The sequence below is a fragment of the Cornus florida genome, unplaced genomic scaffold (assembly GCF_030987335.1).
Source record: "Cornus florida cultivar Cherokee Brave unplaced genomic scaffold, ASM3098733v1 CherokeeBrave_3.0.0_Hap2_Chr01, whole genome shotgun sequence".
Taxonomy (NCBI): Eukaryota; Viridiplantae; Streptophyta; class Magnoliopsida; order Cornales; family Cornaceae; genus Cornus; species Cornus florida.
Genome location: NW_026775571.1, coordinates 96694092 through 96707995, shown reverse-complemented (window position 1 = coordinate 96707995; position 13904 = coordinate 96694092). Strand labels below are relative to the sequence as shown.

At 36.5% G+C, this 13904-nt stretch overlaps 1 protein-coding gene across 2 annotated transcripts; it reads right to left on the bottom strand.

Moving 5' to 3' along the window:
* Positions 1-1958: 1958 nt before the first annotated feature.
* On the bottom strand, positions 1959-12988 carry LOC132308015 (phospholipase A I). Of its 2 annotated transcripts, XM_059805960.1 has the most exons (18): positions 12197-12988; positions 10639-10786; positions 10445-10523; positions 10139-10292; positions 9840-10049; positions 9514-9759; positions 9264-9426; positions 8915-9175; positions 8700-8821; positions 7589-7750; positions 7203-7395; positions 6954-7090; positions 6584-6722; positions 6140-6343; positions 5562-6036; positions 5250-5466; positions 5065-5154; positions 1959-2588 (listed from the first exon to the last, which is right to left on the bottom strand). In XM_059805960.1, the coding sequence occupies exons 1-18, from the start codon at positions 12710-12712 to the stop codon at positions 2142-2144; spliced, it is 3963 nt and encodes a 1320-aa protein (XP_059661943.1). In that variant the 5' UTR covers positions 12713-12988; the 3' UTR covers positions 1959-2141. The 2 variants fall into 2 exon arrangements, with proteins under 2 accessions (XP_059661943.1, XP_059661951.1); XM_059805968.1 differs by lacking the exons at positions 10639-10786; positions 12197-12988 and having other exon boundaries at positions 10139-10303.
* Between the last annotated feature and the right edge of the window lie 916 nt (positions 12989-13904).

The following is a 13904-nucleotide window of genomic DNA, read 5'->3' as shown; positions in this document are numbered from 1 at the left end:
TTGGTTTGATTTTTTTATTTTTTTCTCCTTCACTAATTTGTTTCTTTTCATTTGAAAAAAATAATAATAATAATTTACGAGGAGGAGGTATTTCATGATAATACCCAGAATCTCTATGTGAATTCACTGCCCTATGGAGTTAACATTTGATAGTGCTTTTCTAGCTACTGAAAGCAACCAAATTCCAAATGCTACCAAGTTGTTGCTTAATTCATCAGCAAATTAAGATAGCAATATTTGGACCGACTCAACAACGTATTTCTATATCAAAACATTACATCAAGGAGGCAAACCTAGTCACCACCCACCCCAGCCCTATTTAATTTGGGCAATTTAATACACTATTTCCACCAAAAAGCATATGTCAATAACCATCCACAATTCCACATTTTATATTAATAAATGACTATTAATTGTTAATGTTACACACACACACATTTTTTTATTTTTTTATTTATTTATTTATTCTGGCAATAAAAGAAACATCCATACGGCATCTACAAAGAGCGCCGTAGATGCCGTACAAAGACAAACAAATCATGAAACAATAGAAGAAAAATTGAAGAACGGGCTTCATATTTGCTGAGAAACAACGCAACAGCGAAAACCACCACCAAGAGAGGAAAGCAACAAGGGAAGTGACCCACAGGTCAGACCATCATCAAGGCAATTGTTCCAAGATTACATCCACAAAGCGCCGCCGACGGAGAAGAAACCCTCCAAACCCCGCACAAGAGGCGGGGACAACAAAACCCACATAGAGACGGAAACCACAAAACCCACACAGATCGGAGATCTAGCCGAAAACAAAAAAGCAGATCTACCCCATCAAGCCAGAGACAAGCCTAACAAGAACAGATTTAACAAAACAATAACAAAACGGCGTAAAAACCCATCCACCGAACGACTATTTACAACACGCTGAGTTTATTACGCGGTGGGAGGCAAGGATCGGCACCTCCCCACTCCCATGGGAGGGGGTGGGGAGCAAAACAGAGGAATAGAACGAAGGGGGCGGCTGGGGTTAGAGAGAGGCCAGAGAAAAAGAAGAGAGAGAATGGAAGAGGTCCAAATGCTTTCTGTTATACACACATTACCTATTATCCCAAAATGCAAATATATTTTCCCTTCTCTTCTTCTTTTCCCTTTGTTTAGAAAACATGTTTGCCTTGCACAGTTATCTTAAAATACATTTTTTACCTTCTTATTTTTGTGACACAATAACCCAACATTTTTTTATATTATTTTTCTTTAGCTAAGTTTGTTTGGATGTAAAATATTTTTTTTTTTTTTTTTTTTTTTATTGTCATAAAATATATTTACGAAGAAAAAATATATATCAAAATCTAACAAAAATTACTTACTCATCAAATTTCAAGAAATTATTTTACACGTCTCATCCGATAGACTCAACCTCAACCTAAACTTTCGCCAAATACCAAAAAATAAAAAATAAAAATAAAAATAAATAAATATATATATATATATATATATTACCTAAAAATAGGAAATATTTTCCGATAAAGATAATTTACATCGAAACAAATGGAGCTTGAGGCCTTAAAGTTGCAGCTTGCAATAGATTTCTAGCTCTACACCTTAAGGTTCGAACTTCAAGCTATCAAACACTGTAATGTACATAGTAATAAAAAAAATTAAAAAATTCAGGCTATTAAGTGTAGGTATGAGTAGTTAGATCCAAAAGAAATTACTTTGTTTGAATAATACCAAGTATTAGGTCTATACCCCAACTCCCAAGATTAGGTGTCAACACCTTCGATTAAGGGAATACATACTACATGATATACAACAATTTGAACTTCGAACTTTCTTCCCCAACAACCCTTTCTTAGAGTATGTAGCCAAAAATTAACCATCAGTTTAAGGTTTTGACAATAATTCAAATGCAGGTCTGAGTGGTGCAAACATTGAATAAACATACTACAGAAAGACACACGTGCAACGAACTAAAGACATTTATTATAACAGACATGTTGATTCCCAAGCCTCAAAATTGAATGTTCCCTCTTATTGTATCAATTATTTTACTCATGAATCTATATTATTTTCTCTTCTTTTTCCTGTTTTTTTTTTTTCTTCTTGTGGTTTTGATTTTCATTTCTGTATACATTTTGAACAAACTATGGTATACCAGGGAGATGGCACGAATACCTCAACTTCCGATGTGAGGCAAGAGCATGTTGTAGGGCAACATCGACTTTCGCACCTTCTCGAAACAATGAATCATATAATTGACAGATAAACTGAGACAGTTCCTCCTCATCAGCATCCCAAAACCGCGTTGACCGCTCCACGCTTCTCTCGGGCTCACTGTCTTCCCAATCGCTCCCTGGACTGGCAGGCTCTTCCTCTTCATCTTCTACTTCATCCTCTCCAATCTCAAACTTCCCATTCTCCAAAGCACTAGACTCACCTGATACATTGAATGTTGTCAACGGCGTTTCTTGGGGCTCAACTGAAGAACATATAACAGCTTTGGCACCGGAGTCTAGGAAGGCCTTAATTAGAGATGGAGTAGGCCCACATGTACCCGTGCAAACTATGATCCTGTCCCTCCAAGCTCCAGCCTGCAAGTTTCAACAAGATACAATGCAATGGTTAAATCAGCAGAAAGAAAATTCAGTGATACTTTTGAAGAACTGACTTTTAGGTTACTAATAGCCTCATTCATATAACTTGTGGTACAAAGCCATAATACCCGGGGAAAAATATCCCCATGACATTACCAAACAAAAATTGGCAAAAAAGATCAAGATTCTAAGACCTTTATTGAGTCAGATAATTTAAGAAACTACAAAACTAAAGATGTTTCTATCACAAACTAGAGAATGTACCGCAATTCATAAGGTTGTAGTAACTCTATGCTAACAGTGAGACCCTAGGGAACAAATGTCATTGGTGAGAGTACCATGAGAAACATTAACTCCCAAAGTTTCAGGAACTTTGCACATATTACTTACTACTCTGGATTGAAAGCAATTCTCCCAAGTAGATCATCTGATTGTGTGGGTCAATGTCCCTTTTCTCGGAGAATTTGATTCATCTACCCTTTAAAAATAACATTAGAACTCTTCTGGATTACATTAATAAAAAATTAAAAAAAATCTCCTGAAACAGTCTACAGAAGAACTTGAGGATATGGTCCATTTCGAGGGAGAGAAGATGAGAGGAAAGATGTGGGGAGGAGAAAGGGAGGAAGGATAGAGGTTCTGGACTTTTATAGGAGGGAAAGGGGAGTTGAAGTGATCAAGATCAAGGCACTAATTTGAGTGCAATAGATGATCCATTAGGACTACTTTGATTTAATTTTATTTATTTTAATAAGTGTATTTGGAGCGGATTTGGTGGATCTAATTGCAATGATTTAAATTTGATTTGGCATGGTTGCATTGTGATAGCAAGGAGTGGGTGAAATTATGTATTAAATGGTTATTCATCAAGTTGCTCCTTTGCCCCTTACCTCAATAGTAGCACTGCCCAGAAGGCATAGCACTACAAGGTACTAATTATAATGGCCCTGGGATTGTAGCCAACAGCAGCAGCTTGTGGAGAGGAAGAGGTCTTTCTTTGCACAGCTGTCAAAGAAAAGGTCCACCTTACCTCTATTTGAAACAAAAGTAGGAGACAGGCTTTATTTTCACCAATGTTATTTCCATTACTGACGGACAAATCTGTTCAGAAACAGAGCTATTTATACTAGTTATAATTAAGGTCCAACTAATTACTATGTTATGGTGACTTAGAAATGAAATTACCTGAGTCCCAAGTAAATTAACTAAAAACAAGTTACCGAGTATACGTATCGATGCTAAGATTGTAATAGAGAAAATGTGACATTTCATGGATAGTGTTTGTTTTCTTATTCTCGTTCTTTATTCTTAGATCTTGTTTTTAAGCACATGGCTCATGAAGTTTGAAAGGTATGCTAGAAACTACAAAAGCTTGCACTGCAACCAGATTTTGCAAGTTTTCGACCCGTGTTCATTGAGGCCACCATTCTGTACCACTGTATTCTCTATTCCAAGCTACATCAATTGATCTCAGAGCAAGCAAGATCTCTATTGGGCGTGCATCAAACACTTCCAACATAGTGACTAATGCCGAACAAGATGCTAATATTCAAAATTATGGTAATAGGATCGACTAACACATAAGCGCTATACAAGATTCGAGAAGTTCAAGAGAAAATCATTATTGTTAGCAACGGATTAAATATACATTGGGTACTTTGTAAAAAGACAATCTCATGACAGTCCTAGAAAGGCTCATTATATAGACCAGCAAGTAAGAAAACAACAGTTTTTGTTGAAGCCATACTAAAAGAAAAGTACAAGAGCACAAGATGAAATGATGAACATAATGTCAAACCCAAGGATGCCAAGGTTAGTGTTCAGAAGCAAACAAGTAATACTGTTAAATCCTTCGTTACCCTGCTTGTAGATTTTATCATTTAACAGAAAAATTAGTCATATGCAGAAAAGGTTAACTCGCAAAGATTATCCTTGTTGATTCCACGGATATGGTGCAATGACATTGACAAAAAGATGCAATGGATGCAAGGTCAAAGGTCCGAAATTGCTGTACTTCAAAAGAACTCGAGGTCAAGTTTTTCCTAATATGGGATATTGATGTTATCAATTAAGGCACTAGTGGGTACAATGGATGACCAATTGCGCCCTAAAAGAAACTAAGAACGAAAGAATATAAAAAGAGAATGGCTAATTTCTTTTAATTTAGTATTTTATTCTGATGGGTATTTTAGGAACTTCCAGGTAAATCTAGAGATGGTTTCAGTTTATGGGTCTAGTTGTAATGGTTTATTCTTGATTTGGTTTGTTTTTCAACTGAATTTTATTAGGGTCTATGTAACTACTATATTAGTACTACCTGAGGCCAACTAACTTACTAAGGAAACAAGTTCAAGAGAATGTGAAGTGTTGATCCCACCTAGACAAGTGGTAGAAGGGGTGTACTGGAACCCAACTTTAACATTATTTAACACAAAGAATAATTGATAAATCAAAACTGAATACAAAGACATACCATCCAGCGAACATCATCGGGAGTTAAGTGCATAGAAGGGACTGTTCTACGAAACATATATGCCCCAATTTCTTGGTCATCTTCCATAACCTTCACAAACCATAAGAATGACAATCAGTTGCTTTGCACTTCTTACTGATGAAGAGATTATCAAAAAGGAAGAGGAAGAAATCATAGATGCATACTTGAGTTTGACGACCTATATACCGGTGGACAATACATCCGATTTGAAAATATGGAGTAAATGCAACCAGATCAGAAACAGTCGAAATGTTGGAAATGGTAGATGCATCCTTCCTGCGCCGGCCCCGCATCATTGACAGCAAGCTAAATTTAACACTCTGAAGAAACTTATCTGCAAGTTCTCCAGGTTCAGCAACCACAAATACATCATTCTGCCAACTACGGAGAACACATCCAGCAGATTAGGAATTCAGTCAAACTACACTTACATGTGAAAGCAATATAAAAGTGAAAAAGTAAAGGGAAAATTTCACCTTAGTATTGAGCCACATGTGTCATTTTGGAGAGCCAAATGAATAATTCCAACCTGTGGTGAATTCTGTAATTTCTCGTGCAATGATCGGACTGGCAAAGAGAGCTGCTTCGGTCCTTTAGGAGACTCGGGTGGTGAAGCAGCTGTTTTTCCAGATTGAAATCCATCCAAGCTTAAAGGTGGGACTAAATCAATTCGACCCAACCTCTGAGGTCCAACATCAGGACTATATAGAAGTGGGCTTGATGGAAAGCTTCCAGTGAACAGAGGCGAAGTAAAAGGTGTTGGAAATGTTGTTCCTGGTACTGCCTTTAAGGTTCCATATATCCCATTCACAAGAGATAATCTTATTCCATTACTAGCACAATATGTCTCAAGTGATCGAGCATGATGGAAAACTCTTCCCGAATCAGAACTATGAGAAGCTTCCACAAGTAGCACGTTACGTCTCCAACCTAAAGAGGGGCTGTTCCCGTCTATCAATGTTAAAAAACAAAAAGAATGTAAAATTAAACCATAAGGACATTGTAAAGAACATGACCGATAGGAAGCAAATATGGAGAAATTAGAAATATATACCAGAATTTAAAGCCTTTCCTTTGGGGAAATTTTGAGATTTAAAATTGTCTGACAGCTTCTCATCTTGCTGGTACTGAAGCAATTTTTCACACATATTCTTAAAGGCCAGTGAGTTGATTTGGATGTACTCCTCTGTTGCAACCTCTAACTTCTGCCAGACTATGGGATCAGTCTCATCTAACTCCATATCACAACGTTCATCAACTGCAAGTGCAAATGAATACATAAAGCTACAAAAGTAAGTGTTAGTCCCAACTACTTGAGGATGCTATCACCATTCACTTTCTCTAGGTTACAAGGCTGCTCTTTACTATATAAGTATATAAACTATAAAATTTGGAAAAACAAGAAGCAAGAATGCTGGAATCTATTTCAAGGTTAACCAAAGGAGCAAACTTATTACAACACAGGCTAAAGCGTAACTCCTAGAAAAGAACACCTCACCTGGATTGAACCGATAGTATTGTATATCTGGAAGCATAGGAAGCAATGTGCTCAAAGCTTCCTCCACTCGATCCACTGAGCATGCACTCTCAATCAACACTTGCCCAGTATCCAAATAACGCCATCCGCCCTTCCGAACCTAAAACAGCAGGTGTATTTATTAATCAAGGAAATAATGTACAACATTAAAAAAGTTCAACCACACCAAATAAATCAATTACTACCACCACAATCTTCAAGTCCATGAGGATATACTTGAATCTTGAGAAAGATAAAAATTAAAAAATAAAAAATAAAAAATAAAATAATAATAATAATACTCCACAAATCAGAATGAACAATTCCACAGAAAAACAAAATTTGCAGTTACCTTTGTTGGTACTGAACCGCATCCAATGGAAACTAAACAATCGATTCTTGTATCTGGCCACAAAAGTTGTGCTTCTCGTATAGCAAAAATAGTCGGATTATTAGCCACAATAGCACCATCTTGCCAGCGATATACGTCTGCAGGAATTATGGAAGGAAAGAAATCCTTAGGACAACGTAAAGATGTAAAAATTCAGGGAAAAAGACAAACTACAACTAATGAGCCACCGAAACCACAGGAAAAGAATACCTTCAGAAAAGTCATCAAGATAATATGGAGCGGCAGATGATGCTCTTATAGCTTGCCATATATGATGCTTACAACTTCCAATAAAAGCACTGCGTTTATATCCAACTTGAGCACCGGTTGTAGCTGTTCCTACCCCACTAGTTGATAAACTTTCTGAAATTGGAAAAGGCATCTCTGGTGTGCCAGCAGGGTACTACAATTTGGGGGGGAAAAAAGAAACGTTTTAAAAGCGCAATAACAATACTAGACCTAAAACTTATCAAAATATCAACATTTATAAATTCCATTGACAGAGTAACGATGAGTAAATATCAAACAAAACTCTTTGATCCTTTTTTTTTTTTTTTTTTTTTTCATAAACAATTAAGAAATTCTCTGTATGGAACCTGGTAATTGCGGAATATAAAAGGTTGGGCTGGCACCACGCTGACCAGAGTTGACACTACAAAAACCTTGGGAACACTTTTCGCTGCTGACTCTATTAAAAGGTCTCCATCCTCATCAGCGCACATTTCCTTCAACAACCTTTCAAACTGATCTGCACTATGCTGCAAGACAATACATGATAGCGTCTTTTTCAGGGTATAATGAATAATAACATTTCTGAGAGAATGAACACTCATAATTATCTAACTACATCAATTCAAACATATCTGTTTGGTCAATAGGACCTACGTGGGCAAATTTCATAGAACAAAAATAAAGTCTGTAACCTTTTTTTATTTCTAGCTCAGGTTAGAAGCTTTCAAAAGTTAGTAGTGTTAGTTATTACCTCCCAAGGTCGAGGAAGGAATTACAAGCTTCATTCAAGAGTATTTCAGTAATCTCCGCCTATAAGGGTATAAACGTTGTACTATCTTTTTGTTAACCTTGGTTGTACTGTCTTTTTCACACAGAAGATTTTGGTTTGCCTGGAATAGGTCCGGTAGATTTTCCCTTGGGGTTCCACACAAAAATCTTTAGTGTTCATTGCTCTATTCTTTATCTGCTTATAATTGCTATGGATTGTTGGTTTTTTATGTTCTGCTATGTTTTGAAAAAAATCTGTTCATTTAGTTTCAAACTCAAAAAGTTGTTATTTTAGGTCATTAGTTCTACAAGACCTATTCACTCCCCCTCCTAGGTCTAGATCACAGACCTTGCACAACTCTCCATCAAAGCCTCAGGTTTCAGCCCTTTCCCATTAATACCTTAACAAAAAAAATACCATAGAGCAAAGGATGAGGACATATAGCCCCAGGAGGGTTTGGGGGAGTGGTGGAGTTGTAAAAGATACAAAAATAGAAGCACACATACACTGCAACACAAATGTTACATATCCAATGTATTTAACATATAAAAGAAAATATCATTAAACTAATTTCCTAGAATCCAGAATATTACGTTACAACTACTTTCTTGAGATTTTTACTATTAGGGATCACAAAAAAGCCATGAATTTGGGGCATACAACATTTTTCATGGAATGCAATGAAAAGAATAAAGTGTATTCCGTACTTTAGATCCATGTACAACAACTCTGAAACTCTGTGACGAGCTTTTGTAAATCTGATCAAACTTTTCTCTCCATGTAGCTGCTTCATTGTCCTTCGGCACAGGTTCAGCAAAGACAAGTTTCCCTAAGGAACCATTTTATCAAAAAGGAATGAATTACAAAAAATAAAAAATAATCAAGCAGTTGAAATGACATTTTGTTAATGCGGTATTCTCACCAAGTTTCTTGTATATCTCTTCACACTTTTCCAACGACATTAATTTGATTCCAAGAGCAACAGCAAGCATACCACCCGTTGAAGTGCCGCAGATAAGGTCAAACATCTCATGTATTTGCTTCCCAGTTCCCTTCTCGATTTCTTTTAAAATCTGCACAGTTGCCAGACCTTTCATGCCACCTCCATCCATCGAAAGTATGCGTAATCCTTGCTTTGGAACCGGTCTCCCTCTAATAGCACGCCGCAGATTCTCATTCTCCCCTAGGATGGCACATAATGGAGAGACCAATTTGCATTAAAGTGCAAACAATCTCAAAATATACAGAAGATACGATATAAAGAAACAAACCAAGAATTGCCAAAGCACGAGCTGCAGCTTTATTTACGCGTGGCTCAGATGCAAGTGTCAAGCGCATAAGAAGTTCTCGCAAACTTTCAGAAGTAACAAGAATACGGCGGTTCTCCAAGCAAAAGGCTAAATTTCCAACTGCTAATAAAGCTAACCTTTGTACCTGAAGCAGGATGAAAGTTTAAGAAGGCCATGGAATATAAAGGGAAAATATAAAAAGGAAATTATGATTACAAATTTGTCAGCTTGCCTCCGGGTTTTTATGAGGACATAACATTTTCAATGATTTCAATACATCCTTGGTCAACATCTTTTGAGCCGCACTATCAGATGCAAAAGCCAAGTTGACCACAACTTGCAACACAGAAATTAATTCTTCCAAGGCAACAGATTTCAATACTCTTTCAATGGGTTTCATGATGTCGCATTTCATCAACTGCATTGCCACAGAAACATCTGAAGCAAGAGATGAAAGAGCAGAGCATGCTTGTTCAACCTGAGAGAAAGTACAAATATTTAAACAAAGTGTAATAAAAGGTACAATGCGCTCACAAAAGCTACAATGCGCTCACATACCACATGACGGTTGTCACTACTTATCATACTTATGAGCTGCCGCACAGCATTCTCGTCTTTACCAACAACTACCCGGTTTTCTTGGTCTTCCATTATCTTTGCCAGGGTAGATGCTAGCAAAGGGTGATGACAAGAAGAGAAGCGAAATATCAGAGAGAAAAAGGCACTCATTTTGTGTCGAGCAGCACCAAAATAAGAACTGTTCTCCATCTGCAGTCACCCCGCAGAAAAGGTATATCTTTAACTTACAAAGGTAAACTGGGAAAAAAAACTGCAAGCATTGATGTAATGTCCAATACCTCTATTTGCACATTTACCGACCGAAGATTTTCATCAGCCACAATCCTAATGTTTGCAAGAGACAAGTGACGAAGTTTGTGTAGCGGTAAAATATCAGGAAGGAATTCAAGGGGATTACCGAACAGCCTAAGAACACGTAACTCAGACATAGCCCTGCCATTACACTGAAAGGAAGCATTAGACCTAGGATAAAATTCTAGACATTGAAGTTCATTAAGAAACTAGGTAAAACAAAAAGGAGGCAAATAATTCAGGGAAAAAAAAAGAAGAGGCAAATAAAGATGTTCATATGCTAAGGAATTGACCTGAAATCTAGAAGAGGCCGGACCAGCTTGTTGTGTTCCAGTGACAATTCCACCAGTCCAACACACTGCCTCAGTTCAACTGCTTACAGTTTCCAATCAAGATAAGTTTATGGAAGATATGTTCTAGAATTCCATAATACAAGGCATTTTTTACTAAATTAAAAAAATAAAATAAAACATTATTCCTAGCTTACCGGGCACTGAAACCAGCATGTTGTAGTCAACCGTCAGAACTTTCAAGTTTTTCAGCTCACCGAGCTCAGATGGCAAAATAGATAACTTGTTGTTATCAAGGTATAGCTTCTCAAGAAGTGGCAATTGAGTTAACTCTACTGGCAATACCTGCCAACAAGAACACAAATAATAATAATCTAATGGTTAATTCAATTATGTACAAACAACATAAAATAGTTATTCCATTTGCATACAGCTTGTTGCCACACATTAGCGATTGACTTGTTGACAACTAGAAACTCCAAAAAATACAACCAATCATAATTTTCAGACATATGCAAATAAACGACTAAAGAAAAATATGGGAAAATACAACCAAAAACAGGAGTGAAAGTCAGTGAGTGCTAAAGCCTACATCCACAGGCAACTCAAAAAGAAATGATTAAGGAACAATGGAAGAATTCACAGCAAGAGGTTTCGTATGTAATTCTATAAGAATGATGTACAATACACCCTCCCTAACAAGTAAATAATTCTCAAGATCCCTTTTAATCCTAAGAACACTATGAAATCACCCCAAGACACAAAAACACACACTTGGTAAGGATAAACCCCTCTCTTGTTTTCAAAATACCCTCTGTCAAGGATGTAGGAAATAATCCACTTCTGAATACATGTTCCATATCTTAAGTCAACAAAACACATTCCTAGGAATCCCATCACTAGAAGAAAAAACACCAACTTAAAATTAAGAAAACTGGTGTGTGATTTTTATCACAGCCTTAGCAAATCTCTGGCTTGAAAGAAAATCGACACCTGCTATCATTAACCAATGACTTTAAAAATTGTTCGGGATGAATGAAGGAACTTAGCAGTACCATATATTTTCTACCAGCATCAACTTTTCTTGGAGGGATTAGATTTGAATTTTGAAGCCAAACCAAAATTGAAGACCCCCCGGACTAAAAGTACTAGCATGCACTATATGCTAAAGTGGAGCATTAAAATTTTGATGCTTCCTTTAGTAGATTGTTTTCTAGTCATTGAACCCACTTAAAGAAGGGAGAGGGGCAACAGTAACTAAAAACGACTCCAGAAGTTTAAAGAAGACATAATGGGAGTGTTCATTAGGTTCAACTACCATTAAAATTAATTTCTTTGACATTCTACATGATCAATTGCAATATGACTCACACCCCAGATTAAATGAACATTCTGGTAAGACATGAAAAGATGATACTGAAAAATGCAATTTTTTCTTTGACATATTCAATTGTTCTCTCATTCTCAAGCACTAACCAGCATTTGTTCTCTCATTCTCAAGCACTAACCAGCATCAATGCATATGAAATGAACATCAAAGCCAGAAATTCAATTTCAATCATGTATCGATGCTAACCAACAAGATTTATACCAATTCAAAATTTTGGTTTCTCCGAGTTGACAATTTAATTTCCAGGAAAAATAATCAATGTATACTCAAAATTCTCAAATTTTCCTCAGGTTGTTAGCAACCAAACTGTTATAAGAACAAAAATAAATTAATTAAAGAATCATAAAATTGATGTAAACACTTACCGACAAGCCACAACTACAGAGGCTGAACACACTGACGCTCTTCCAATGATCCGCATAACCCATCACCCCATCCCCAACACCCGAGACCGATGTCCCGAAATTTGACTTCAACAGCCTCGTGAGAACCCCAATTCCATCCATCTGCTGCCCTGCGCCGCCGGCCCTCGACATCGTCACAGCACGAAGCGGCTCTCTCCGCTTTATAACCTTCATATCCACACCGACATTGCCCTCATCTTCCTCCGAGGATTTCAATTCAAGAACAACGGTGTCCTGCGGCAAAGGCAAAGCCACCATCAGCTGCGATTGCAACCTCAGCGCCACCTGATCTTCGTCATCACCGGCAGTCCAATCCAGATCAATTCTGAACCCTAGCTCATCATTTTGCAACGACGATGTCGATGATGACGACGACGTTGACAGAGGACTACGATCCGCAACAGGTTCTTCGGTACCATAGTCTAACGCCAAATGGAAGATCTCTGATGGTCGCTTCCAACCCAATCCCCAAGACATTGTTACGGAAATTCAACTGTTTTGATTCAATGGAGATCGGATCCAACTCAATTCAAGAATTTAATCGACCATTTGAGTTAAATGTTTGAAGAACCTTGTGTGACTGAAATCAGGGTTTAAAAGATAGATTGTGCCCGACATTAATAGCAAGATTAGGGCTATATATATATGTGTGTGTGTTTATGTGTGTAGGGAGAGAGAATGTAATTGGAATATGCAGATCAGAAAGTGAAAGTGAATGCACTGTAAGTTATAAAGCTGTTTCTTTTCGTTGTCGAAATTTGCTATCGAACCAGTCCGCAACGACGCCGTCTCAGTCAAAGTATGAAGTTGAGTTCACCTGATTAATGGAATACAAATACAATTTCATTTGCGATTCATCATTTATTTCCGTCGGTAAGTATGTGAGATTGGGAGAATTTATTACATGCCGTGGGACCAATGTTTCGGCCAATAACTATTTACCACATATAAGTAAAAATTAAATAAATTTTGCTAGGTATATATTTTTTAGATTTCAAATAATAATCCGTAACAATGCAATTAATATATTCTGTCAATGAAAATCTAATAAATTAATTTACGGAGACCTTGTTTTAAAAAATGATAAAATTAATTTTATTGTGTGATAAATGTATAGTGAATTTTAATTGATCGGACATGCCAATGATTTGACACACCGAACTGTCCCAAATGTCTTCACCTCCTATTGGTTGTTTAAATGATTTTTAATACAATTTTAATTGTTACTTGAACCACATTTATGATGCTATTTTACCAATTTTAATAGTTAGCAGCACCTGTATTTGATAATGGGCTGTATACATTAAGACTTTCACGTCCCTTGGTGTACAAAATGGAAATAGTTACTTTGGAACTCAATATATTTATCTCGATATTTGAATTATGGAAAATGATTATTATTATTATTATCCCTTTTATTAGTTATTTATTTTGTCCTTATAAATAACATCCAACAATGTTGTTGAAAAGATTTGAACCATACACTTCACAATTTGAAAGGCGAAGAAAGGGCCTATTGAGGATGACCTTTGTTTTATAACCTTAAAAAAAATTTCTTTTTAATTGTCTGAATAAAAAATAAAAAAATATTAATACGGGAACTAAATAATAATTCCATGTGAGCTTCTTTTTTTTTGTGTGATTTAAATAATTATTTAAAAAGCATAAC

Coding starts and splice junctions, on each gene's coding strand:
- LOC132308015 (XM_059805960.1), bottom strand. CDS start 12,712: ATGTCTTGGGGATTGGGTTGGAAGCGACCATCAGAGATCTTCCATTTG. Junction 10,787..12,196: donor TCTGTAGTTGTGGCTTGTCG/GTAAGTGTTTAC, acceptor TCTTGTTGGCAG/GTATTGCCAGTAGAGTTAAC. Junction 9,760..9,839: donor GTAGTGACAACCGTCATGTG/GTATGTGAGCGC, acceptor ACTTTCTCTCAG/GTTGAACAAGCATGCTCTGC.